We start from the raw sequence: 24641 nt of genomic DNA, 5'->3' as shown, positions 1-24641 counted from the left end.
CGTGGGCCCCGCCCCCGGCCGGGCCCGCCTCCCCAGCTCCGCCTCCCCAGCTCCGCTCCCCCGCCCCGTACGGCTTGGGTTCCGCCGGGGCCGTACCACTCTGAAGGGGGGTGGGGGGAAGCCTCCCGCCTCTGCTCTTGCTTCTCTCTCTCCGCGGCCTCGCTCGGGGGGCCGCTGCGACTCTTGCCCGGCATTCTGTCTCGGGGACATTTCGGCGGCCGCTGCCCTGCCTCGCGGGCCGCTCCCAGTGCCCGTGGTCCCGCCGAGCGCCTCCCGGCCTCCCCAGCCCGGCCAAAATGCCTTTCCCCGCTATGCAGATGAGCACCCGGGGCCCCGCCCCCGGCCTCCGACGCGCGTGCGGATTGGCCCGCGAGGGAGGCGGGGCCGGGAGGCGGCTTGTTGTGAGCGGAGCGGGATGGCCGCCATCTTGTGCGGCGCCCGAGCTCGAGCCTGAAGCCGCGCCGATCTCCAGGTGTGCGGCCTCCTGGGGAGGAAGCGCGGGCCCAGGTCCCTGGAGGCGCGAGAGCCGGAGCGGCCCGTGCCCGCTCCCCCGCACCGTGCCCCCCCCAGCCCGCGGCACAGCCCGTGCAGAGCGGAGCGCTCCGGGGTCCGGCGTGGGCCCGCGCCGCCCGCGGAGGATGAACGGAGGATAAATGGTGCCCCAGGCGGACAGCGGCGCCTTCGTGCTCCTCTTCCTGCTGGTGCTCACCGGCACCGAGCCGCTGCGCCCAGGTGAGGACTGAGGAGGAGGCCGAGGGCCCTGAGGGCCCCGGCCGGGGCCAGGGGCCCGGGGCCGAGGGGCAGGGCCTGAGCGAAGGAAGGGAAGCCGACCCTGAGAGGGCGGGGCCCTGGCGTCAAGGAAGGGGGGCCCGAACCAAGCGGGGGCGGGGCCTGAGCCGCCATGGGCGGGGCCTGAGCCGCCATGGGCGGGGCCTGAGCAGTGATGGGCGGGGCCTGAGCCTGAAAGCCGGGAACCGAGCCTGGGGGGGGGGGGGGGGGGGCGCGAGCCTGAGTGAGAAGGAAGGAAGCCTGGGCGGGGCCTGAGCCTTGGGGGGCGGGGCCTAAACTTGAAGGACCGGAGCGCCGAGCCATGGGGGCAGGGCCCGAGCATGAAGGCGGGAACCTGAGCCATATGGGGGCGGGGCCTGGTCTAGGGTGACCCAGAGTAACCCCGGTGACCCCTTCCCACTTTGGGGGAATTTGCCGGGTCGGTAACCGTTGATTAAGCGCCTGCTGCGTGCCAGACACTGTGCCAAGCGGTGGGGAGCCAAAGGAGGGCCAAGCCCGGCCCCCGGGCCCTCCCGCTGCCCCTGCCCTTCCCTCTTTGTTGGCTTCCTCCCCCACCCCCAGGCTGGTACACAGGGGGCGCCTAATAAGTGCGCGTGCTCCCACTCCCAGCCACGGAGCCTGTCCTGGTCGCGGGCTCCGACGGGGACAGTTTGGGGGTCGCTTTGGCTGCCGGTCACTGCCCTCGCTCGTCTCTCAGGGCCCCGGCGCCGCTTGGTTCCCCCCCACCTGCCTGGTGGCCCCCGGCCGCCTCCTTTTTGGTTGTGGGAGGTGCTCCCCGCTCCCCCCCTGCCTCCTATTCCCAGAGACACAGCCGGAGCCCCCCGGGGGGATGTCCCCAGAGGCCCGGCTGCCGGCGGGAGCTGCCCAGCAAGAGGGGGCTGCCACACTCCCTGGGAGCCTTCCCTCCTCCCCCGGCAGGGCCAGGGGGACACCTGGACCCTTCCCTCCAGGGCAGCTGGGTTCCTTGTGTCTGCCCCCCTTGCCACAAGCATCTGCCGAGCGCCTACTATGCGCGGCCTTCTCTGCCAAGCACCTACTATGCGCGGCCTTCTCTGCCTGCCTGGTTCCCCAAGGCCTGCCTCGTCCCTGAGGGTCTGGTGCAGCCTGGGATGCTCGGGAGCCGGGAGAGGCTCCAGGTTTGGATGGCGGCAGATCTGAGGGTCTTTGGCAGGTCCTGCCTGAGCAACCTTGTGGAGGGCTGAGAAGCCCGGCCGGGCCATTTCTGTGCATGGGGAGAGAGGCTGGTACCCGGCTGAGCGGCCACGGGGCCGGAGACTGTGGGACAAGGCGAGGACCGAGTCGGGGAGGACCCTTCCAGCCCCCTGCAGGGGGCGGAGGGAGGTCAGGGCCGGGGGGCCTGGAGATTGGGGACGAGGGACCAAAGGTGGAAGTCTGGTGATGAGGGGCCCAGGGACTGAAGGGCTGGGGACCAGGGCCAGGAGCTGGGGAACTGGGAATCAGGGACTGAGAGGTCAGAGGTCAGGGCCCAGAGCGGGAGGGCTAGGGAGAAAGCAGCATTCGGGAGGCTCCGCCAAGGAAGCTGGGCTTAGAGTCCTGCAGCTGAAGTAGGAGGCGTCCTCTGGGCAGGAGCACCCGGGGAGTAGGAGGGGGCTCCGAGAGGGGCAGGCTCTGCTCGCCGCCCCTGCAGCGGGTATTCTTGGGTGTCTGTGGGCTTGCTGATCCCTTCGTGAGATTGACCCCTGCTTGGCAAACAGTGTGACAACGAATTTCTGCCAGAAGGGAGAATCTCCCCCCTTTTTGGGGAGAGTTTAATTCATCAGTGCACATTTATTAAGCCCTGCTGTACCCCCTTAGCCCTTTGCCTCCTTCCTCTGGCACTTCAGAGCCCTTTTTGCCTCGGATTAGAGGCTTCTGGGCACTAGGCCTTTCGCTTGCAGTTGACTGGAAGCCCTTGAGGTCAGGGACTGGCTGGGGCCCCTCCCGGGCTCGCTCTAGCCCTTGCTGACTCTGGTGCCCGGGGCGGACGCCTCGGGGAAATGCGGTTTCTGGGAGCACTCCCCGAGCTGTGTGGACGACTTTGGCCGAGAAGTCGCTTTTCTCGCTCCTTTCTGCCCTGGGCCCCCCCGGCCTTCCAGGGTGAGCTCCAGGGTGGCGTCCTGCGTGCCGGCAGCCAGGCTGGGGCTTCTGGGGCGCGTCCCAACGCGACCTCCGAGGTTAGTCATGGCCCGGATTTCACCCCGTCTCCTGGGGGCAAGCGGTTCACCCTGGGGTGGGGCCGGGAGCTTTTGGGTCTCCGGAGAGGCGGCTTCTGCACTAGCCAAGGTGGAGAACCTTCTTCTGGGGGCGCCTTGGTCTGGATAAACCAGGGGTTCGGTGTAGCGTTTGCCTTGCCCCACGTGACCCAGGCTTTAGAACTGAAGGAAAAGATCGTGTCCAAATTGTGGCAGTTACTGTGGAGGCGACAAATCACCGTTACTACGCGTGTTACCGAGAAGTGCTGCTGTTACAGCACAGGCGGGAGAATTCGCATCTTTCCGGGACGACGTGTGGGTGATCCCCATGGGTGTTAAGACGGCGACATTTCCGTAACTTGCAGTTAAGGCTTTCTCAGGCGGGAGAGCGGGAGCCCGGGAAGAGCCCTGCCTGCCCTGCCTGCCCTGCCCGCCCTCCCCGCCGTTCTGACCCAGGCCAGGCCTTGCCATTGCCCGAGTGGGCACCAGCTTCCCGGGGGCCCCTCTCCCTGCTCCCAGCTCTCCTCCTCCCACCTCCTTGTCTTCCCCGCTGCGCCCAGTACTTCTCCGGACTGCCCCAGGACATTCCGGAAACTCATTTTAAAGCACTACAGGCGGTCCGCTGAGGCTCTTTTAGAAACACAATGTGTGGCTCTCATTCCCAGCCACTGAAGGGGCCTCACAGCCAAGAACCGCGGCTGAGCAGAGCGAGTGCCCCGGCCCACCTGAGGGAGCCCCATCGGGCCCCCAGGGACCCCCACTTCTCCAAGAGACGGGAGATGCACCTCCCCACCGGCCCTTCGTGTCATCACTGTCTGCAGTGTCCCGAATGTCGCGGTCTGTCTGGCTTGGTTTCCTCCACGCTTTTATGGGCCCTGCATTCCCTCTCCCTCCCCACGCTTGTCCTGACGGTGCAGAAATCCTATTCCTGGCCCAGTGGGGCCAGTCATTCGCTTGTCAACGGGCTGGGATCCTCCCCGACCCAGCGATGTCACCGCTTTGTCCCCAAAGGGCAGCAGCCACCGGCCGAGCACCTTCTGTCCCTCGTGGGGCCTGCTTCCCACGGGCTGGAGACAGTCTGTTGGCGGGCCCCTCAAATATTCGCCCTGTGCTCCGTTTGCCTCTTTGCTGAGATGAGGGGGAGGCGAGGCCTGGTATGGCTGGGGTTCTGAGGCTGCCGCGCTCTGGGTGCTTCCCAGCAGCATCCACATGGGCCCCCGGGTGTCTGTGGGGTCCCGTCAGACTTGACTGCTGTCCGTGCTGTCACTAGGATGTCAGCTTCCTGAAGGCCAGGATGGGTTATTTTTCAACTTGCTGATTATCCATTACTTTATTGAGAGATTTTGCTTTCACGGCCCTTTGATTTTCGGCTCTGTCCCTTCCCCTCCTTCCCGCTCCCTCTCTGGCTCATTATTTGGGGGAGCCTGGAAGAAATATCAAAGCGGAAGGACTGTGCCCCCCGAGTCTGAGGGCAGAGGCAGCGTTTCACCCTCACCTTGCCTGTACCTGGGCCCTGGGCCTGCCCAGAACCTTGGCCTCGGTCAGGACACCAAAAACATCTGAACTGAATGGTCGAGTGAACCCTGGCCCGCTGGGTTTCTCAGGGAAGACTTGGAGGCAATAGAGCATGAAGTAGGTCCCCACGGGTGGACGCGGAAAGTGATGGGACTTTCTGTTCTCAGACCAGAGGGATGAGCCACAGTGGAGCTGAGAAAAGGCTTCCTGCAGCAGGAAGCTCGGGCACCCAGTGGGTGGGGAGGTGGGGCTTTGGGCTGATTTGAGTGGCAGAGGGTCTGCAGGTTCCATCTCCGGGCTGCGGGATGGGTATTCGGGGGTCCACACCAGGTGTCCTTCCCCTCCCCTAAAAGGAGGGGTGGGGGGCTAAGACGGCTTTTTACTGCTAGAAAATGCTGCTTTCTTTAAGAGTCGGGGGCCGTTCTCCACCTCCCTCTGAACCTTGACATATACAAGCGCCCGTGTTGGTGTTTGGATGGGCTGGTGGGCACTGGTTTTGTAGGGAGTCCAGGGAAGGCACAAGCCCTCGGTGGCCAGAACCGGGGAGGGGGGTGTGGAACGCCATCCTAAGTGCCTCACCCAGACACTCAGGCCCTTTGGGGCCTTTGGAAAGGGCGGAGTGTGGGTAAGATGAGAGGGGGTGGAAGAAGGGAGGAGAGAGGCTAGCCTGGAGCCCGGGGCAGCACTGTCCCAGCCCAGGAGGGAGGGGATGAGTTGGGAAGCCTCCTGCCAGGCTCAGAGGTCCTGTCTTAGACCCCAAGCGTTTCTGAGCTTAGGGAGAGGGGTAGTGCTAAGGATGCTGAAGGCTGAGGTGGAAGGGAAGGCCTGGGAAGAGAGGGGACTGAGGGGTCAAGGGCTGGGGCCCAGAAGGAAGGTCGAGGAGGAGGAGGATGGAGCAGTGGGGGAGGAAAAGGGGCTGGAGAAAGCACAGCTTAGATCCAGCCTTTGTTGTGGCATGTTCTAGAGTGAGGGGAACCGGCCTTTGGATCTTCACTCCTGGCACCCCACGGGGTCAAAAGGCAGCAGGAAGTCACAGAGAGAAGCAAGGTCCACGTTGTGTTTTGTAGCCATTATCGTGGTTCGCCCTCCCGAGGGGCTGTCCGCTCCTTGAGGACAGAGACTCCATTTCTGCCTTTGGACCTCAAGTTCTTAGTGTTTGAAGTAGCGGCGTCTCTGAGAAGAGCTTCTGAGATCTAGTTTGATCAAGGGTCTCCGTGGAATTGAGCGGCAGTGGGGCTCGGTGGGGGGGTGCTGGCCCCAGGGGCAGGAGGCTCACGGGATGGGCACCTCCGGGCCTTTCCGGCTGTGGCCTGCCACTGTCCAGCAGCTGCCTGGGGAAGTGGGACAGAGGGAGAGCCCGGCTGCCAGGGCCGGCTCCTCTTGACTGTCTCTGTGACTTGAACAAGTTCCTTTCCCGCTCGTGCCTCAGTTTCCTCATCTGTAAAGTGAGGGGATTGGGCTTGAAGGCTTCTACGGGCTCTTCTGGGCAGATGTCTGTGAGCTTGTGGACCTTGTAGTGGCCATGGGCATTCTTTTGTGGCCAGTTTGGCCACAGAGTCTCTGAAGTTTTTATCGGTGTTAGTGAGAACCCTAGTTCCGGATCTTGTAGCTTCAGATAAAAGTCCCATTCTGTCATCTCTGGTCTGACCCAGAGTTCTTTTTTTGGATGGCTCATTAACTACAAGAACAAAGAGAGGAGAAAAGACAGTTCCTGTTTGAGGGAGCATCTAGCCTAATGGAGACAGATAACATAAAAGCAGGCTGTGAAAAGGTGGGAGTGAGCAAGGTCCCTTACCTCCCCCCACCCCACATGAAGCAGTTTGAAATGAGTGCACCCCAGTGGGAGGTGAGATGTCCATCCCGCCCCCCTGATAAATGGGAGCCGCCCCCCCCCCCCCCTCCAGGAGGGGGCAGAGAGCACTGGTGAGATGGTGATAGGACCTTATGAGATGCCGAGTTTTCCCAGTCAGGAGTTTACTGGGGACATGGTGGGGAAAACACAGAAAACCGCAGTGACTGTATCCCGGTGGGAGGTGAGGGGGTGTCCAAGGAAAGGCCCGGCCCGGCCCCTCAGACCCATATGAAGCATTTTTTAAATAACTGGCGGCCTTTGTGACCAGTCTTTGATCTTACTGAGTTTCACTCAGGCAGGGGAGACAAGCTGTGCTGTGAGTATCACAGTGTTAGACTGATCTCCCGCCTTGGCCACTCTTTGCTGCCTCCCAAAGAGTCACTCCTATTTCTTTTCAGTTTACAAAGTGCGTGAGCAGGTCCTTATCTTAGAGATGAGGAAGTGGAGGATTTGTCTGGAGGGCTGGTGGTGGGAATCGGGCCCTGCTGCTTCAAGGCCCGTGACCTTTGCCTTATGTCATACTCGGATGGATCAGTGATCACATTGATCTGGGAGTTCCCTGCCACGCTTTAGTTCTAGCCCGTCCAGACTTGCCCATCCTACGTCACTCTCATTCCATCCTCCCAAAAGTTTGTCACGGGGAGTCCGGCCACCGCGCTGGAGGCCCGCCTTACCCTGCTTCTGGTTGCTGATGGAAGGAGGCCCCGGCTGTTCACCGTCTGTGGCTCCCGCCCGGTGACCAGTCTGTCTGCGCCAATCATACTGTTCTCTGATGCCTTCCATCCTTTGGCGTTGCCGCCTGCTCTCATCCACTCTGTCCTGACCTTGCCTTTGCCCCCTCTATGACCATTTTGGGTTGGTCAGAGGGAGTGGGCATCCAGGTCTTGCTGGGAGCACTGAGATGCCAACTAATTCTCTCCATAATATTTTATTGTTCCAGATACATGTAAAGATAGTTTTCAACATTCATTTTTAAGTAATAGCTTTTTCTTTGCTTTCCTTTTTTTAGTTTCCTTCCCTCTGTTCCTTCCTTTTTCTTCTCTTGTGTATTCCTTAACCCCCTTACTTCCCTTTTTTATTTTAAGATCATGAAAACATAATAAATATCATTTCTAGGATGTCTATCTTACCCTGCCTTTCTCTAAGACACTTGCTATCTTCACAGCACTTTATGGATACTTATATCCTTCCTCTTCCCTTTGAGAATGCAAACCCCCTCATAATTATAAATTCTTTCCCAATCACTTGTTCTTATGAACATTTTTGTTTTTCTTTAAACAAAGTGTTTGTAGTTCAAAGTTTCTACTCAGCTTGGTTTTGGTTTTCTTTCTTCAGGGACGTCTGGAAGTCCTTTATTTCATCTGAGATCCTTTATTCTCTTGTAGGGACACAGTTCATTTTCCTACGTAAATTTCTCTTGGTTGTAAGACTATCTTTTGGAATGATCCCTGCTCCTTTAAGGTGGTGGATGCTAAATCTTCTGTGACCATTTATTGTTCTTTGCTACTTGAAATCTTTCTTTCTGGTTGAATAGTTTTGTATTTCCAAATACATGCAAAGATAGTTTGCAACATTCACCCTCGCGAAACATTGTGTTCCAGATTTTTTTCCCCTCTCTGCCCCCCATCCTCTCCCCTATATGGCAAGTAATCCAAAATATGTTAACTCTGCAGTTCTTCTAAACATATTTCCATAATTAGCACGTTGCACAAGAAAATCCAGATCAAAAATGAGAAAAAAGAAGCAAACAACAAAGATGCAAATGCTATCAATGTTCATTCTTGTGAGAATTTGGGTTCCAAATTTTTCTCCCTTTCTCCAACACCTCCCCCCTCCCTAACACAGCAAGCTACCTGATCGAGGTTATACACATGCAATTCTCAGCCCTTCCCTGGGTTGAAAAGTCAGAGTGCCCCCTCAGAGAACTCAGTGACTTTCTTCTTTTGGTCTGGATAGAATTCTGATCTTGTTTTCATTTTCCATGCTAATAAAAGCACTCGTGTGTGATATATTCCATTTGGCCTGTAAATGTGCGCTCCTGATCTCCATTTTATGGGAGTTTTTTGTTTCGAGGGGACTTGTTTTGAGCACCAGAGAGTGAGCCTGAGCCTTTCTCTCCCCTTTGCCCCTCACCAGTAGGATGGAAATGTCTTCACTTCTTGGTCAGAAAGAGCTCAGGCAAAACCACCTGTGCCCCAGTGGGCAATCTGTCCATTCCTGTAACTTCTGTGCCCTCAAGAGCATCTGCAGCAGGCTGTGTGGGTCCCTGGACAGGGGCATCCCCAGCCATGGAAGACAGAGCCAGTGGTACCAAAAACGCCAACTCTTGGACTACATCCGGGTATCTGTCTTCCGTTCTGTTCTGCTCTTTGGAGGCAACGTTCCCTTGTTTACAGAGGCTCTAACTTTTTATATAAAAATGGTTAATAAAGACACAAAACCAAGGAAGTCCTCCTCCTAATGCTTTCTGCCCAGCTCCTTCCCCCTTCTACCCTGTAGGCTCTATTAGGGCCTGAGGGCCCCAGGCCGGCTCTGTCCTCCAGGGTGAGAGCTTCCTCTATGCCCACCTGACATGCTTAGCAGGCAGATATCAACATGATACTCCAGATCCTCCTTCCCTGTGCTCCTGAAACAGGAGCTTTTCTTGAGAGGTCAGAGAGCTCTGGGACCCTTGGAGCCAGCTGTGGAATATCAGGGGCTGTGTGTCTAGAGGCCCCAGGAAGAGACCCGAGTCATTGGGCCTGTTTGAAGCAATAACAGCATTTAGGACTCACCAAGTCCCGTGATGAAGGTTGTCTCTATACTATTTATCCCCATTTTATAGATGAGAAAACAGGTCCAGAGAAGACATGACTCGACCCCCTGGGAGAGAGAGCTGTGTTTCAGATCCTCACTTCAGCCCCAGGTGCTGAGGGAAGAGCCATTGGCAACCCTGGGGCTGAGAACGCTTCCCAAGAAACCGTTAAGCCCCATACTGATGAGATCTTAGTGTGGAGACGCTAGGCCTTGCTCTTCTTGGAGCTTGGTGACAAGAAAGGAGCCGTGGCCTCTCCCCCGGAGCATCCAGTCTGCCATCCTGAGCTTAGTTCCAGACCCAACTCATTGGCCATTGGCACCTTCTGTTCCAGTTCTTGAGGGCATCCATTCTAATGCACACGGACATCTGGGTGCTTGCCGTTCATCCCTCAGGCTTGCCTGTGTGATGGACAGGCCAGACATCTGGGATTTGTTCTGGATCCATTCTCACAGGTTCGGTGGGGTTGGGGGGCGCTCGGCACAGTGCCATCTGCTTGGAGACTTTGCTCCTGCCCAGAAAATCCCTCCTGGACGTGGAATTGCCCTCTGAGTGTGGCAGCCCCCATTGGTGAGCCACCATCTCCCTGGTTTATCATCAGAAGGCCACTGAATGAACTTCTTTCTGTTATGTCTCCCAGAGCACTTTGGGACCTACAAAGTGGTGCTTTGTTCCAGCCGATCAAAAGCTCTTTATCAGTCTCTGATGTCTCTCCTTTAATTATGTGATGGAAAAGATGTATTCTGTTATTGAGGACCATTCAGAGGCCTTATTGTTCCTGCTGAGGATGGGCCCAATCTGGGTATACTCTCTCATGTCACTTCCAGGTCTAAGTTCTCTGGTTCTGTGAGCCCAATTTGAGCTCTTCTGGTGCTTGGAGCTGCCAAAGCCCAGCCCTTATTTGTGAGCAGGATCTCACAGCGTTGGACACACAATCTTGTCTTGTTGATGGTTGACCAAGATTCTGCTCTCATGAGGAAATCTTAAGACTGTGTTTCAGAATCATGGGGTAGCAAAAGTTGGTACTTGGAATTTTGGGGGTTTTGTAAATTCTCCAGGGTACGATGTTGAGGGACATTTAATAAGTGTCTACTTATTAGACAACTCTGAATGACTAAGCTTGTCCCTCCCCCCGCTTTAAAAAAAAAATAGGTTTTTATTTTTCTAAATACGTGCAAAGATAGTTTTCAACATTCACCCTTGCAGAACCTTGTGTTCCAAATTTTTCTCCCTCCCCCTCCTCCCCTAGTCAGTAAATAAAGTTAAGCGTGTACAGTTTTTTTAAACTATATTTCCACAATTAAAATGCTGCCTTAAAAAAAAGCTCAAAAGGGGGAAAAAATGAGAAGGAATAAAAAGCAAACAAATAACAATAACAAAGTTTGTGAAAATACCATGCTGTGATCTGCATTTAGTTCCCACAGTCTCTCTCTGGGTGCAGACACTCTCTCCATCCCGTCTATTGCAATTGCCCTGAATCACCTCATTGTTGTTAAGAGTCATGTCCAGCAGAATTGATCATCTTATAATATTGATGTTGCCATGTACATCCTGGTTCTGCTCACTTCCCTCAGCATCAGTTCTTGAAAGTCTTTCTGGGTCTCTCTGAAATCCTCCTGTTGGTCATTTCTCATAGAACAATACTATTCCATTACATTCGTATGTCACCCCTTATTCAGCCATTCTCCAACTGAGGGGCATCCAGCCAGTTTCCAGTTCTTTACCACTATAAAAAGGGCAGCTACAAACATTTCTGCGCATGTGGGTCCTTTTCCCTTTTTTGTGGGATACAGGCCCAGTAGAGGCACTGCTGGATCAAAGGGGATGCACAGTTTGATGGTGTTTTGGAGCCCGATCCCTTTAAAAAGAACAGTGAAGTAGGTAGAGAGCACATTTACAGGCCCACATTTCTGTGGAGAGGTTGGAGCATGAGTTTTAATCCTGTTCTTCTGAATAACCAGAAAAGACAGGGATGCTCAATTTCTATGTTGACTTTTTGTGGAAAAGCTCCAATCTGTGTATTTTAATTTAGTGGGCATTTCTTAGCATCGATATGGGGCAAAGATCTGTGTTTCTGTGTGGTGGAGGATCCTGTAAAACTCCCCTGGCAGCATGGAGCTTATGGTCAGCTGCAGGAGAGGGGTCAAGGATGCACACAGATACACATACTATGCCACACTACACCGGATACACAGTAGCCAAAGAATAGGAGGGAACATGGCCTGAGAGCAGTGTCAAGGATTCTTTGTGTTCAGAGGAAAGATGGTCCCTGTTGTGGAGGCATCAGGGAAGCTTCCTGGAGGTACCATTGGAGCATTATTGTAGGGGGCCTCCTCGTTCGACAGCTGCCGGATCTTCTGGACCTGGTTGTCTCTCCTCAGCCCCAAGCCCGCTAGGAACTGCCTGGTGGTCTCTTGAATGAAGGCCTCGCTCCTTTTGTGGGAGACTTTTGGGTCTGTGGAAGAGAAAGAAGGCAATGAATTTGCATAAGCAGAGGCCGGGGCCTTCTGTTGGCGATACACGGGAGGAATGACAAGTAGTCTAGACTGGCCAGAGCGGAAGGTCCTGGGAGAAGTGAAAAGTGAGACTGGAAATGGGGACAGGGCCTGCTTGGGGTCAGCAAAGGGCCTAAAACACCCTAACGAGCGCGCATTGTGCACCAAAAAAAGATCCTCTGAACTGCCCATCTCCACTTTGGGCTTTTGAAAGGAAGAGTGCAGTAAATCCTCCTGCCCTGCTTGTCTCTGCCCACCCTTTAAGCTCCGTGACCTCTCACCCCTGAGTCCCTGACTGGCCACTCCCTCTGCTTTTTCCCATTCTGACCTCTCTCCCCCCAGTACCTCCCAAGTCCCCAACCCCTTTACTTACTGCCTTTTGGACCTTACCTTTGCTCCCAAATGTGTCCCAAGTGGGCTCCCATTCTGACACAAGCTCCACTGGCCTTCCCCCTCATCGCCTCCCTCCTGCTCTCCAAAGGCCTCGTCCCTCCCTCCCTTCATTTCCCCTATGGTCACTCCTTCTGAGCTCTCCTGTTCCCTTCCTCCCTCTCTGAGTGCTCCTCCTCTCCAGCTGGGCCCTCCTCCAACTCATGCCCTCTCCCCATGGGTGTTCCCCAGAGCTCGGTCCTGTACCACTTCCCTGCCTGATTGCATCGGCTCCTGTGGATTAAGGGATCATCTCTGATCAGTCCTGAGTCTGTGCTGACATTCAGTCTTGCACTAAACGGGATATCCACAACGTCCCAAAAACGACTCTCTGTGGTGCTCCCTGAACCCTCTCGCCTGCATCCCTAGTTACTGCCAAGGGCATCTCTTCCTTCCAGTTTATGGGGAACTCTCACATGGTGAATGTTCACAAGGTAGACAGAAAAAGCAATAAAGGACACTCTCAAGGCCAAGGCCTGTCTGAAGAACTTTAGAGCTGATTGTATGACACGGGAGACCCTGGCACAGGAGCGCCCAGCATGGTGTGCCCTCCTTAGAGGAAGGAGCCAAGCAGAACCGAACGAGCTCAGAAGAACCGCCTCGTTTAAGTCTAGCTCCCACTCAAATCAGGACATCATGTTCTCTTGGAAAGAGAAAGACCACCACCGAAAATACTCCCAGCACTTAGCACTTTGTGTCTAGTATCTAATAGGTGCTTAATAAATGTTTTCTGACTGACTGACTGACTGACTGACTGCTGCCTTTTTGAACTGAGTTAAAAAAAAGTTCCAGTCTCCCCCACCTCCTTCTGACTAAAGAGTTTTTGAAAAGTTTTAAGCAGAGCAGTGTCAGTTTTGTATGGGGGGAGTTGGATGAATGACAGGCGAGGAACCCGCTAGGGGACTGCATTATTCCAAGAGCTGGGTGGCAAAGAGAGGAGAAGGCAAAGAGATTTGATATCTAGAAAATGGAAGCGGTCATTTTCTTGTCTTATTCATTTCAATTCCACTTAATTCAGTAAACATTTATGAAGCACCTACTTTGTGCCGGGCATTGTACTAAGCTGTGAAATACAAATCAGAAAAAGATATTCCCTACCCCAGAGGAGCTTGTAATCTAATGATACAAATTAAATAGTACAAAAGGAAGTTGGGAAGGGGATGGGAACTTGGAGATGCTCCACACAAGGGCGATTTGTTTCCCGCAGTTGAAACTAAATGGAGTTGAGGTGGAGATTTGGGTAAGCTTGAAGTCCAGTGTCAGCCCTCTCTAAAGGAAGGCTTTGGAAGGAGTTTATTATTCCATCCTCCAGCCTTTAGTTAGAGGGGAGAGGAGGTGAGGGCGGTTGGAACTGTCTGAATATCCCAGGTAGAGTTGGCTGCATGGCGATGAGATTAGAAGTGAAGCTTAATTTGTCCTTGATCAGTTGTTTCAGTTCAGACGCTCCCTGACCCAGTTAGGGTATTTTTTTTGGCAGAGATGCTGGAGTGGCTTGTTATTTCCTTCTCCAACTCATTTTACAGCTCAAGAATTGAAGCAAATGGGTAAATAGAGCGGAGCAGTTAGAGCTGTCTAGTGGTCCACTTTGGGATGTACGATGGGTTTTAGTTTTTAAGAAAAGACTAGATTAGTTGTTGGGAATTGGATTTTTGATTAGATACAGATATACTCTCTGAGAGCTGTTTCAAACTGGAAATTCTGGGATTTGAAAGCAGCGGTCACACAACTAGTCGGTGAATGAGGCTGAATTTGAACTCGGGTCTTTCTGATCTGAATTGGGATCAGAATCAGACCCCTGAGCCACTTTTACTGTCCTAGCAGCTTATTTTAGGAAAGGCATATTGAGCTGCCTTGAGCATTTATGGTACTGCTATGGTGTCTTGTTCAGTTCTGGGTGGAGCTTTTAGGAGCATCTGGAGGAAAATAATCAGAATGGTGAGAGGCTAGTCAACTAGTGAGAGTTAGGGACCTTTATCCTGAAGAAGTGGGGATGTTTTGTTCTCCTTCACTTTGAAGACCTTAATGTGCAAGAAGGCTGTTTCAGCAAATCACTGAATTTGGTGTTGGAGAGAACCTTAGTAGCCATCTAGTTTAGTCAGAGCTGGAAGGAATCCCCACTGTCCCTTTTAGGGCAAGTGGGACAGCCCTCCCTGGAAGGAGAATGCACCGCCTCTCAAGGCCCTCATGTTTCTTGGAGAGGTGTGAATGGATACTTTTTGTAAGGAAAAACAGTGATTTGAGCTCCCCAGTGGTCTGTTTTTGGACTTGCAATGGGTTCTAGGGCTGTCCCATAGTCTGCTTCATCAAATGCATTGGGTTCTAGAGCTGTCCCACAGTCTGCTTCAGTATATGCAATAGGTTCTAGGGCTGTCCCATAGTCTGCTTCAAGATGTGTACTGGGTTCCAGAACTGTCCAGTGGTCCACTTCAGGATGTGCCGTGGTTCTTGCCTCAGAAGTTGTTGGGAATTGGATTTTTGATTAGATATAGCTCTCTGAGAGTTATTTTAAATCTGAAATTATATCATTTGAAAGCAATGCTATTAGATTTTCTTGGCCATCTAAAAAACTTAAAATCGATTTTTCTTTTAATTAATAAAAATCGCTTTCTCCTGCCTCCTTCCTCAGCTGATGGTGAATGGACAGAACACTGGAGTCAGGAAGACTTGAATCCAAATGTGGCTTTGTACAATCACTGACCGTGAGATCCTGGTCAAATCATTTATCCTCTATTTTTCTCTGTTTCTTCCATTGTAGTGGGATAATAATAGCATCTACTTCAAAAGGGTATTGGGAGAACCAGATGAATTGTGAAAGGGCCTGGCAGGTAGGTGCTGTATAGTGTGGGAAGGGGAAGGAAGAACAGATTCTTGTAACAGATATATTCCCTTATTGACAGTGTCCAAAAAATGTTTCCTTCCCGTTCTCTGTGATTGTCTCAGATTTATCCTATATTTATCTTGTTTGGACATGATCATTTTCATGTTGTTTTCCTTATTGGACTGTGAGTTCTTTGAGAACATGGGATGTTTAATTGTTTTTATTTCTGTTTGTTTGTTGTTTTGGCAAGACATTGGGGTTAAGTGACTTGCCCAAGGTCACCACGGTTAAGTAACTTTAAGTGTCTTAGGTCAGATTTGAACTCAGGTCCTCCTGACTCCAGGATCAGTGCTGCTCTATCCACTGTGCTGCCTACTGATCCACTCTTTTTTTTTTTTTTTCCTTGTTTTTGCTTTCCCTTTGCATACTCGGCATTTTGCACAGAACCTGCACAAAGTAGGCACTTAATGAATGCATGCTAACTTTTCGCAACTTTGTCAGAAGGAAGAGTAGCATGCTTCAGCACTGATCCTCTGGAATTCTGGTTGATCATTGCATTGATCAGCGTTCCTAAGTCTTTGAATGTCTATTGTCTTCACAGGGTGGTTGTTATACAAATTGTTTTCCTGGTTATGTTCATTTCACGGCATCATTTCATTCAAAATCTTCCCAGGTTTCTCAAGAACCAGCCCCTTTATCATTTTTATAATCCTATTAGATACTGTTCCCATGTCATAACTTTAACTGCTTTCTAGTGATAGGCTGCTTCTTTGCCATATGAAAAGTACAGCTGTAGATATTTTGGGTACTTTTTCTTTGATCTCTTTGGGGCAAGGGCTGAGTAGTGGTATTGTGGGATAAAAAATAAGCACCGTTTACTAGCTTTGGGGGCAGAGTGCCAACTTGTTTCCAGAATGGCTAGACGGGTTTGCAGGTGGCCCAGAAGTGCTTCAAGGGGCCTGTTTTTCTGAAGTTCCTCCAACTTTTGCCATTTTACTTTATGTTTTAATTAATCTGAGGGTTGTATGATGGAACCTCAGAGTTTCTCGGATGTAAGTATTGGTGATTTAGAGCATTTGTTCCCATGGCTATTGAAGACTTGCATGTCTTCTTTAGAAAACTGCCCGTTCAGATTCTTTGACCATTTTTCCAACTGGGGATTTATAAATTTCAGGCAGTTCCTTATGCCTTTGAACTGGGGGAAAAAAACCCAACTTGTTGTACATTTCTTCCCTCATTTACCTGTTTTTCTTCTAATGGTTAAAAAAAAATCCCCTTTTAACCTCATATAATGAAAATTTTCTCTTTTGTCTTCTGCAATTTTTCTCTGTTCTTGGGTCATGGACTTTGCTAGGTCTGAAAGAGATTTTTTTCTGAATCCCTCTAATTCGTGTGACCCTTAATATTTAAGTCAGTTATTTATTTGGAGCCGATCTTGATGTATGATGGAAGATGTTGTTTTAAATACAATTTCCATCAGATTGCTTTATGGTTTTCCAGCAGTTTTTGTTTAAAGATGAGTTATAACCCTAGTAGTATGGGCTTTTGGGGTTTGTCAAACACTGATTTATGTTTATTTGATTCTGTATGTTGCCTATATAATCACTTCAATTGATGGATTTCTTTCTCTCTTTTTTTAAAAATAGCATTTTATTTTTCCAAATACCTGCAAAGAGAGTTTTTAACATTCATCTTCGCAAAACTTTGCGTTCCGAATTTTTCTCCCTTTCTCCCCTCTCCCTTCCCCAAGACAACAAACAATCTGATACAAGGTAAACATGTGCAATTCTCCTAAACTTATTTCCATATTCATCATGTTGTGTCCCCAAAAAAAAAATCATATCAAAAGGGAAAAAACCATGAACTCTTTATTTCTTTACCCGTGCTAAATTGTTTTAAGGATGATTGTTTTGTTCGCTAGTTGGAGATCTGGTACAGCTAGCCCTTTTACCCTTCCTGCCTTTAAAAATTCCCCTTGAAATTCTAGGCCTTCTTCTGGATAAATTTTCTTCTTTTTTAGCTCTGTAAAGTAATGCTCTGGGGATAGTTTGGTTGGCCAGCCACTGAATAGTGAAGTCACTTTAGGCAGTGTTGATGTGGGTGGTGGTGTAGACGCCAGATGATGGCAGACACTAAAAGTTGGGTTTGGAAATTCCATGTGGGACCAGACTGTGGAACGCTTTGTTCTGGGGAGAAAACCCGCTTTCCCCGCCTCCTTTGGTGTGTGTTGGGGAGCTCCTGATGGAGGGAGACGAAGCTTCTTTTGGAGAAGGGAAGAAGAGCATGGTGGTCTTACTTGTGAGCACCTTGTGGGTGAGGAGGAGTCGAGCATTGGTGCCCCCAGGGGGCTCCTGGGTCTGCTGATGGACTTGGCCTGGCAGTGGGGGCTGAGTTCTCTTTAAAGGCGGGAAACTGCCTGCTGTTCACTGTATGGCTTTGGGGCCATAGGCCTCAGGCTGCTCTCGCCTCGCTGCCCGGTGGATGTGGAGTGCGGCCAGCCGTGGGCACATGTGAGGCTGCTGGCGCCCCAGGGACTAGTTCCTCAAACCTGGAGTCGGGAGCCTGAGAGCAAATCCAGCCCTAGACACTCCCCTGTGCGACTTGGAGCCAGTCCCGTAACTCCTCCCCACCTAGCCTCAGTTTCCCCACCTGTCAAGTGGAGAAGACAATAATAGCACCCACCTCAAAGGGTTGTTGTGAGGATCAAATGGAGTTTGGTGAAGTGCCTTGCCAGCCTTAGAGTGCTGAGTAAATGCTGCTGTTAACAATGACAATAAAATGAGAGAGACTTTGGGACCCCTGGCCGAGCCTGCCTGTGGTCAGCACTTGTTGGTCCCCTTCCCCTTCTCACCCAGTGCCAGAAAGCTCCTCAGACACTCCTGGAGGATGAGCCATTTCTAAGCGTTAGTAGTCGAGACCTTTGTCCAGTTGCTTATCTGGGCTGCCGAGGAACACTGTCAGCTGGGCAGGAGGTGGATGCGGGTCTCTGCCTGGGGCTCTTGGCTCCCAGTGCTCTGCCCGCTGCTCCCCCTCACGCCCTGCCCGCTGCTCCCTCTCCTTTCCTGCCTCAACTCCACCTCTCCCCCAGGGCTAACAGGAAGGATACTGACTGTGCTCTCTGAGAGTCCCAGTCTGGCAGGTGGACTCCCCACAGTTTCCTCTCTGGCCCCTTATGTTTTTGTGACCCAGTGGTCATAACTATCTGCCTTTTTTGTCTTTGTGAATGCCTTTCATAACAAGGTAGCAAATCTCTTAGGATGGAAGCTCTAGCTCACGACCTCGGAGAGGGCTCCCATACACCTCAGAATTAATTGAGAAATGTTCTTAAAGTCATGTCTGCTTTTGAATGGCAGGGCTCCAATTGTTGCTTCTGGGACGGCCTGATTCAGGGCGTGGAGCCTGGGCCTGGATTAGGAGGGAGGCAGTGTGGGTGGGAAGAAGGGAAGCAGCAGTCTGGGGACCAGAGCCTTTTTGGGGGCCGTGTTGGTCACTTGCACAACCTGTGACCCTCCTGCAGGCCTCAGTGTTCCCATCTGTAAAGTGGCTTGGCTTAGCTCCTAGGGCCAGCTCTGACGGGAACCCCGAGGGGCCCTGAGGCCCCTTCTCCATGTGGGGCTGCTGGTCCCCAGGATGACTAGCAGGGCCCTTCCTGAGTGCCCGGGCAGCAGGTTGAAATCATTCTTTGTGGGACTGGGCAAAAGTGGGCATCGGTGGGGTGAGCCGGGATGGCCCAGTTACGGCCCACGCTCATAGGCTGTGTTTCGGTTCATCGATAGCTCCCCATTAGCTTTGGCTTTTGCTCAAAGAGATCTCCAACTGCTTTGTAAGTTTCTTTTAACTTTTAAATTACAGGTCCACCACTAGCCCTGGCGAGACTTCTGTCAGGTGAGTAGGCCTCCGGCACCCGCTTCCCGCCCCATGATGATGCTCTGCAGCCCCGGCCTGGCCCCGGGAGGATCTCACTGTGGCCTCCTGGGGGTGGCGAGGCCGGTACCGAGCTGTTAGCTCAGAGGGGAGGCGCCAGGGCTCTTCCAGTCGGGCTTCTGGACCGCTCTGGCACCTCACTCCACCTGACGGGGCTTTCCTTTCCTTCTCTGCTCAGAGAGCAGACTGACCTGAAGATCTGCGGGCTCAAGGTCAGGTCCTGCCATGGCCCCTTGGGAGACCTTGAGCATCACCTGAACCTCTCGGGCCTTAGTTTCTCCCTCTGTAAAGCCAGGGGCTGGGCTGGATGAATTCTGAGGCACCTTCCAGACCCGGGTCTCTGATCCTAAGAAGTCTCAGGCCAACGTAGCTTGGCCCAGCAGACCGAGTGCAGGGTACGGAGCCGGGGATTCCGCTCTGGTGCTGGACGCGTGTGGATCCTGGGCAAGTTACACGACTCCTGTGGAACCGCATGGCTTCTGAGGGCCCTTCCAGCCCCAGAGAGACGGCCCGGCACACAGGAGGTGCTTAACAAACGTTTGCTGACTGACTGATTGATTGATTGCCTAACAAGCTGCTGGGGTCCTTCCGACTTGGAAATCTCTGACATTCTGAGAGGGCAAAGCTTAGGCAAAAGTGGACTCTCCTGCCGAAGGTGCACGTGGCTGGGGACTTGAGCAGTAATCCGGTCGGGCCCGGGGTGACCGCTTGCTCCCCTTCCTTTCAGTGGCTCCTCTTCCTCTCCAGCTCCTCTTATTCTCACAGGCCTCAGACCTTCTGTCTGGTGCTTCTTCAGGTCACGTTCCTACTCATTTCCTAGCTTCCTTTTAAGTCACTGGAGAATTTTGCAGAGAAGTCCGGACTCCAGAGGTGGAGTTCTGGGAATTCTGAGGAGGGCTAGAGAAAAGCTGCTGATTAGCATGTGAAAGAAGCTCCTAGTTTCTCCCCAGCCGCCCTCTCAATGGGATACCTGCTCTTCTGAGCAGAGAATTGTTTCAATCTGTAGTGGTTTTTTAATGATTTGTTTTCTTTAGTCTAGTCTTTGAACCTCTCCCAGACCATTATCCTTTATAGCAAAGAATCTTAAAAAAAACAAAACAAAACAAAAAAAAAACTACCAACAGTAGGCCTCTGAGTGACTGTACAATGGTTAGAGCTCGAGACCTGGAATTGGGAAAACCTAAGTTCTAATATGGGCTCCGACCTTTCTTAGCTGTTTGACCCTGGGTGAGTCATTAACTTGTCAGCCTTTTTTTTTTTTTTTTTTTTTTTTTTTTGTTCTTACTCGTAAAATAGAGCTCATAATAACATCTACCTCTCAGATATTTGTAAAGTGCTTAACCAGTGCCTAAGCAGTATAAAGGCCATTAATATTATTGTTATTTTTAATCAGTTTTTTTGAAAAAAAATTGATCTTGCCCATCCTTGTCCCATTTCTGAGCCCTGCCCTCTTACTCTCTTCTGCTAAAGAGCTGGGAGAGGGGTTTTCTGTGGAGCCAAAGTGCAATTTGGGGGATGGGCCTTCCCATGCTCGTTAGGGTTCCCATTCTGTACGCTTTCTTGGCTCTGCTCACATCCCTTTCTGTCCTTTCATGCCAGTCTTTGTGGGCATCTCTTTCTCTCTCTTATCATACCTTAGCACAGGAAATAGTCCCACAGTTTGCTGATCCCTTACCCATTTCTGTGTGGGCAAATTTCTTTTTTGCTAATGACTAATGTTATCAGATCTTAAACCTAGAGCGGGACAAATCCTCATTTTACAAATGTGAAAACTGAGCCTGAGGTGAAGTGGAATTATTTGGGATCGAGCCCATTGATGGTGGACACAGCCTTGCTCCCTTTCCAGGAAGGGGCATTCCATCAGGGAGGTCCTGCAGAAAAGCAGCCTCCTCTGCAATCGAGCAGTCTGTGCAGCTCGGAAAGCCCCACACCAGTGACCCCACCTCCAGCAAGGGCCACAAATGAGGCCTTGACCCCATTGCTGACCAGTGGGGAGGCCCCGCCCCTGAAGCTGACCAGCAACAGGGGCCTACCACCAGAAAGACTATGTTACCATGGCAACCCAGTAGCAAGGTCCCTCCCCTGGAACAGGTAGCAGTTAACTCCCACAGCCAGGTGAGACTAATGGAGGGGAGACCTCCAATACAAGTCAGAAAGGAAGCATACCCTCCAGAGAAAGCAGGCAGTTAAAGCTTGAAGCTCAGAGAAAGCTACTAGTAAGACTCTGAGCCCCAAAACATTGCAGCCCCCAATTCTCACATAAAAACACCAAGTCACAAAAAGGACAGGAAAAATGAGTAAAAAACAAAACCCCCCAACAACTTGACATTGAAAGTTACTATAGTGATTGGGAGGATAAAGGCCTAAACTTAGTAGAGGACAAATGGCTACATGTGAAGTCTCAAAGAAAAATGTAATTTGGTCTTGGGCCCAAAAAAGAATTCCTGGAAGAGTGTAAAATGTTTTTTAAAAACAAATTAGAGAAGTAGAAGGAAAATTGTGAAAAGAAATGAGAGTAATGTAAGAGAATCTTGAAAAAGTGGTCAGTAGCATGGGAAAAGATATAATGAGGAAAATAACTCCCTAAAAAATAGAATTAGCCAAATGAAAAAGGAAATACAAATGATCACCAAAGAAAATTGTTCTTTAAAATTAGAATTGAATGAATAAAAGCTTAATAACTCAACGTGACATAAAGATAGGATAAAGCAATAAAGTATAAAAAAAAAGAAAGAAAGAAATTGTGAAATTTCTCACTGAAAAACAATTGATCTAGAATTTAAAGCCAGGAAAGATAATACAAGAATTATTGGACTACCTGAAAGCCATGTTTTTTAAAAAACTGGACAGTCCCTTTCAAGAAATTATCAAAGAAAACTGCCCTGATATGTTAGAACAAAAAGACATAATAGAAATTGAAAGAATCTACCAATCACTGCTGAAAGAGACCCTCAATGAAAACCCTTGGGAACATTATAGCCAAATTCCAGACCTTACACTTCAAGGAGAAAGTACTCAGTCAAAAAATAACAATTCAAACATCGTGGAACTGGAATCAGGATTACATAGGATTTGACACTTCTGTATTAAAGAACCAGAAGGTTTGGAATATGATATACCAGAAGAATTAGTTTTATAACCAAGAGTGACCTGTCCAACAAGAGGACTTTTAAACATTCCTAATTACAGGATAAGAGTTGAATAAAAAGTTTGACCTCCAAATGCAAGACTCAAGGGAAACATAAAAAGGAAAAAAGAAACAAGAAATGGCAAACTTGTGAAATTCAATAAAATTAAGCTGTTTAATATTTCTCTATGACAAGATAATATTTGCAACTCTTTAAAAATTTTATTATGATAAAACAAGAATGTGTGTGTATATATGTATATACACACACACTATTTTTTTATTTACAAAGCATATACATGGGTAATTTTTTAACAATGACCCTTGCAAAACCTTTTGTTCCAAATTTTCCCCTCTTTCCCCTCATCTTGTGTAACAAGAATCTCTGATAAAGGCCTCATTTTTCAAATATATAGAGAATGGAGTTAAATTTATAAAAATATAAGTCATTCACCTATTAATAAATGGTCAAAGGGTACGAACAGGCAGTTTTCAGACAAAGAAATCAAAGCTATCTATAGTAATGTGAAAAAAATGCTCTAAATCAGTTAAAGAAATACAAATGAAAACAATTGAGATACCACTGATTGACTAATATGACAAAAAAGGAAACTCTTTGGGGGAATGTGGGAAAACTGGGACACTAATGCACTGCTGATGAAATGTTTAGCTGATCCAACCAATCTGGAGAGCAATTTAGAACCGTACCCAAAGAGCTATAAAGCTGTATATACCCTTTGATCTAACAATGTCACTGCTAGGTCTATATTCCAAATACATCTTGAAAAGTGGGGAAGGGCCTCTGTACACAAATACATAAATCATCTTGTAATGTCCCGGTTTTCTTTCTGGAGGTCTTGGGACCAGCGTTCGTTTCAGCAGAATAATCATCACGAGAATAGCCAGGGATAAAGTCCAAAAGTCTGTATTATCTCCTTGACAGTCTGTCTCCTTGCCTGGGGCCCGGGTGAGTTTTGAGGAGGAATGGGTTTTGGTTTCAGTGCAGGAGGCAGGGGAGCCTCTATCTTGAAGTCTGTCCGAGTCCGAGAGCTTGAGCTCCAGCCCTCTGTGTTCTCTCCCTTTGGCTGAGTTTGTTCCCAGTTTATATACTCTATTGCAATTACATCATTACCACATACTGAGTATAAGCCAATCATTATATCACTAGGGAACCATTATTTGTTATAAGATTAATTCAATCATACTGAATTAGAAAACTATTGATCACCGTGCTAAACTAGATAACCATTGTCTTATCAATTCCACTGAGTTAGCCCCTTGTAAGAACCCTTGTTTCGAGTACATTTCTCCAGAATTCTGGCCCATTACATCAGCTCTTTTCATGACTTCTAAGAAGTGGAAATCAAAGAAATGTCCATCATTTGGGAAATGGCTAAAACCATTGTGGTATATGGTTGTATGTGATATAAGCTGTGGTATAGGATTATAGTGGAATGTTATTGTTCTAGAAGACAAGTAGGATGATTTCAGAAAAACCTGAAAGATTTACATGAACTGATGCTAAGTGAAGCGAACAGAACCAGGAGAACAATGTATACAGTAATAGCAGTATAATTTGATGAAGAACTGAACGGCTTGGGTGTTCTTAGCAATACGATGATCCAAACAATGATGAAGCACACCATCTGTCTTCAGAGGAAACATTGATATTGTTTGAATACATTAAATTTTTAAAAATTGAACCTTCTTAAATAAAATGACTAATATGGAAATCTTTTAAGTAATTGCACATGAAATGTTTATAGCAGCTCATTTTGTGGTGGCAAAGAATTGGAAAGTGAATAGATACTCATCAATTGGGGAATGGCTGAATAAGTTATGGTATATGAAAGTAATGGAATATTATTGTTCTATAAAAAAATGACCAAGAGGCTGATTTTAGAAAGGCCTGGAAAGATTTACATGAACCAATACTGAGTGAAGCAGACAGAACCAGGAAAACATTGTACACGGCAACAGCAAGATTGTGCGATGATCACTATGACATCTTTCTTTTTAGCCGTTCAGTGATCCAAGGCAATCTCAATTGACTTTGGGTGGAAAATGTTATTCACATCTAGAGAGTTATGGAGACAAGGTAAATCAGTACATGCTATGTTTACTTTTTTTTTTTTTTCTGTTTGTGCTTTTTCCCTTTAGTTTTGATTTTTCTCTCCCAACATGATTCATAAGGAAACATGTAAAAGAAATCAATGAACATATATAATCAAAAATGTTGTTTTTCCATGTAACTGGGGAGAATAAAATATTTTTTAAAAAATAATTGCACATGTATAACCAATATCTGATTGCTTACCATTTCAGGGAGGAGGGAGGGGAAGGAGAGTTTGTTTACCATATCAGAGAGAGGGTATAGAATTTGGAACTTAAAAGTTTAAATAAAAATGTCAAACCTAAAAAGAGAAGGCTTTTAGCAAAATTGTGTGATGATATGAGGGAAGAGGATAGGGTACTTTAAAACACTTTAGTGTTCGTCTTTTTTCTTCTGCATTGCCTGTGTTTCCTAGTGATGTTCCTCTGCCTTTTCCCTTCCAGTAAGCCATCCCTAATAAGGAAGGATGAATATGAGGGAGAAAACAAAACAAAACCCACGAAGGCCTTTGTCCTTTATAGACATGTTTTGTTAACCATGCTTCATGGTTCCTGGCTCTGCAGGGCAGCTGGGGGGGAAAGGTACCCTCTCAT

The 24641-nt window shown here is 49.6% G+C and overlaps 1 protein-coding gene across 2 annotated transcripts in view; it reads left to right on the top strand.

The window, feature by feature from the left end:
* Window positions 1-403: 403 nt before the first annotated feature.
* DGCR2 (DiGeorge syndrome critical region gene 2) overlaps window positions 404-24641 on the top strand; it is a 74607-nt gene continuing 50369 nt past the window's right edge. The window contains exons 1-2 of one of the 2 annotated variants that reach the window (XM_031948959.1): window positions 404-732; window positions 18737-18769. In XM_031948959.1, coding sequence (XP_031804819.1) covers window positions 654-732; window positions 18737-18769 — 112 coding nt within the window. In that variant the 5' untranslated portion in view covers window positions 404-653. The remainder of the gene's footprint in view (window positions 733-18736; window positions 18770-24641) is intronic. The other variant, XM_031948960.1, reaches the window with a different exon arrangement.

Source organism: Sarcophilus harrisii, chromosome 1 (assembly GCF_902635505.1).
Source record: "Sarcophilus harrisii chromosome 1, mSarHar1.11, whole genome shotgun sequence".
NCBI classification, from domain to species: Eukaryota; Metazoa; Chordata; class Mammalia; order Dasyuromorphia; family Dasyuridae; genus Sarcophilus; species Sarcophilus harrisii.
The sequence above is the reverse complement of the archived record's forward strand: the minus strand, read 5'-3'. Positions and strand labels throughout refer to the sequence as shown.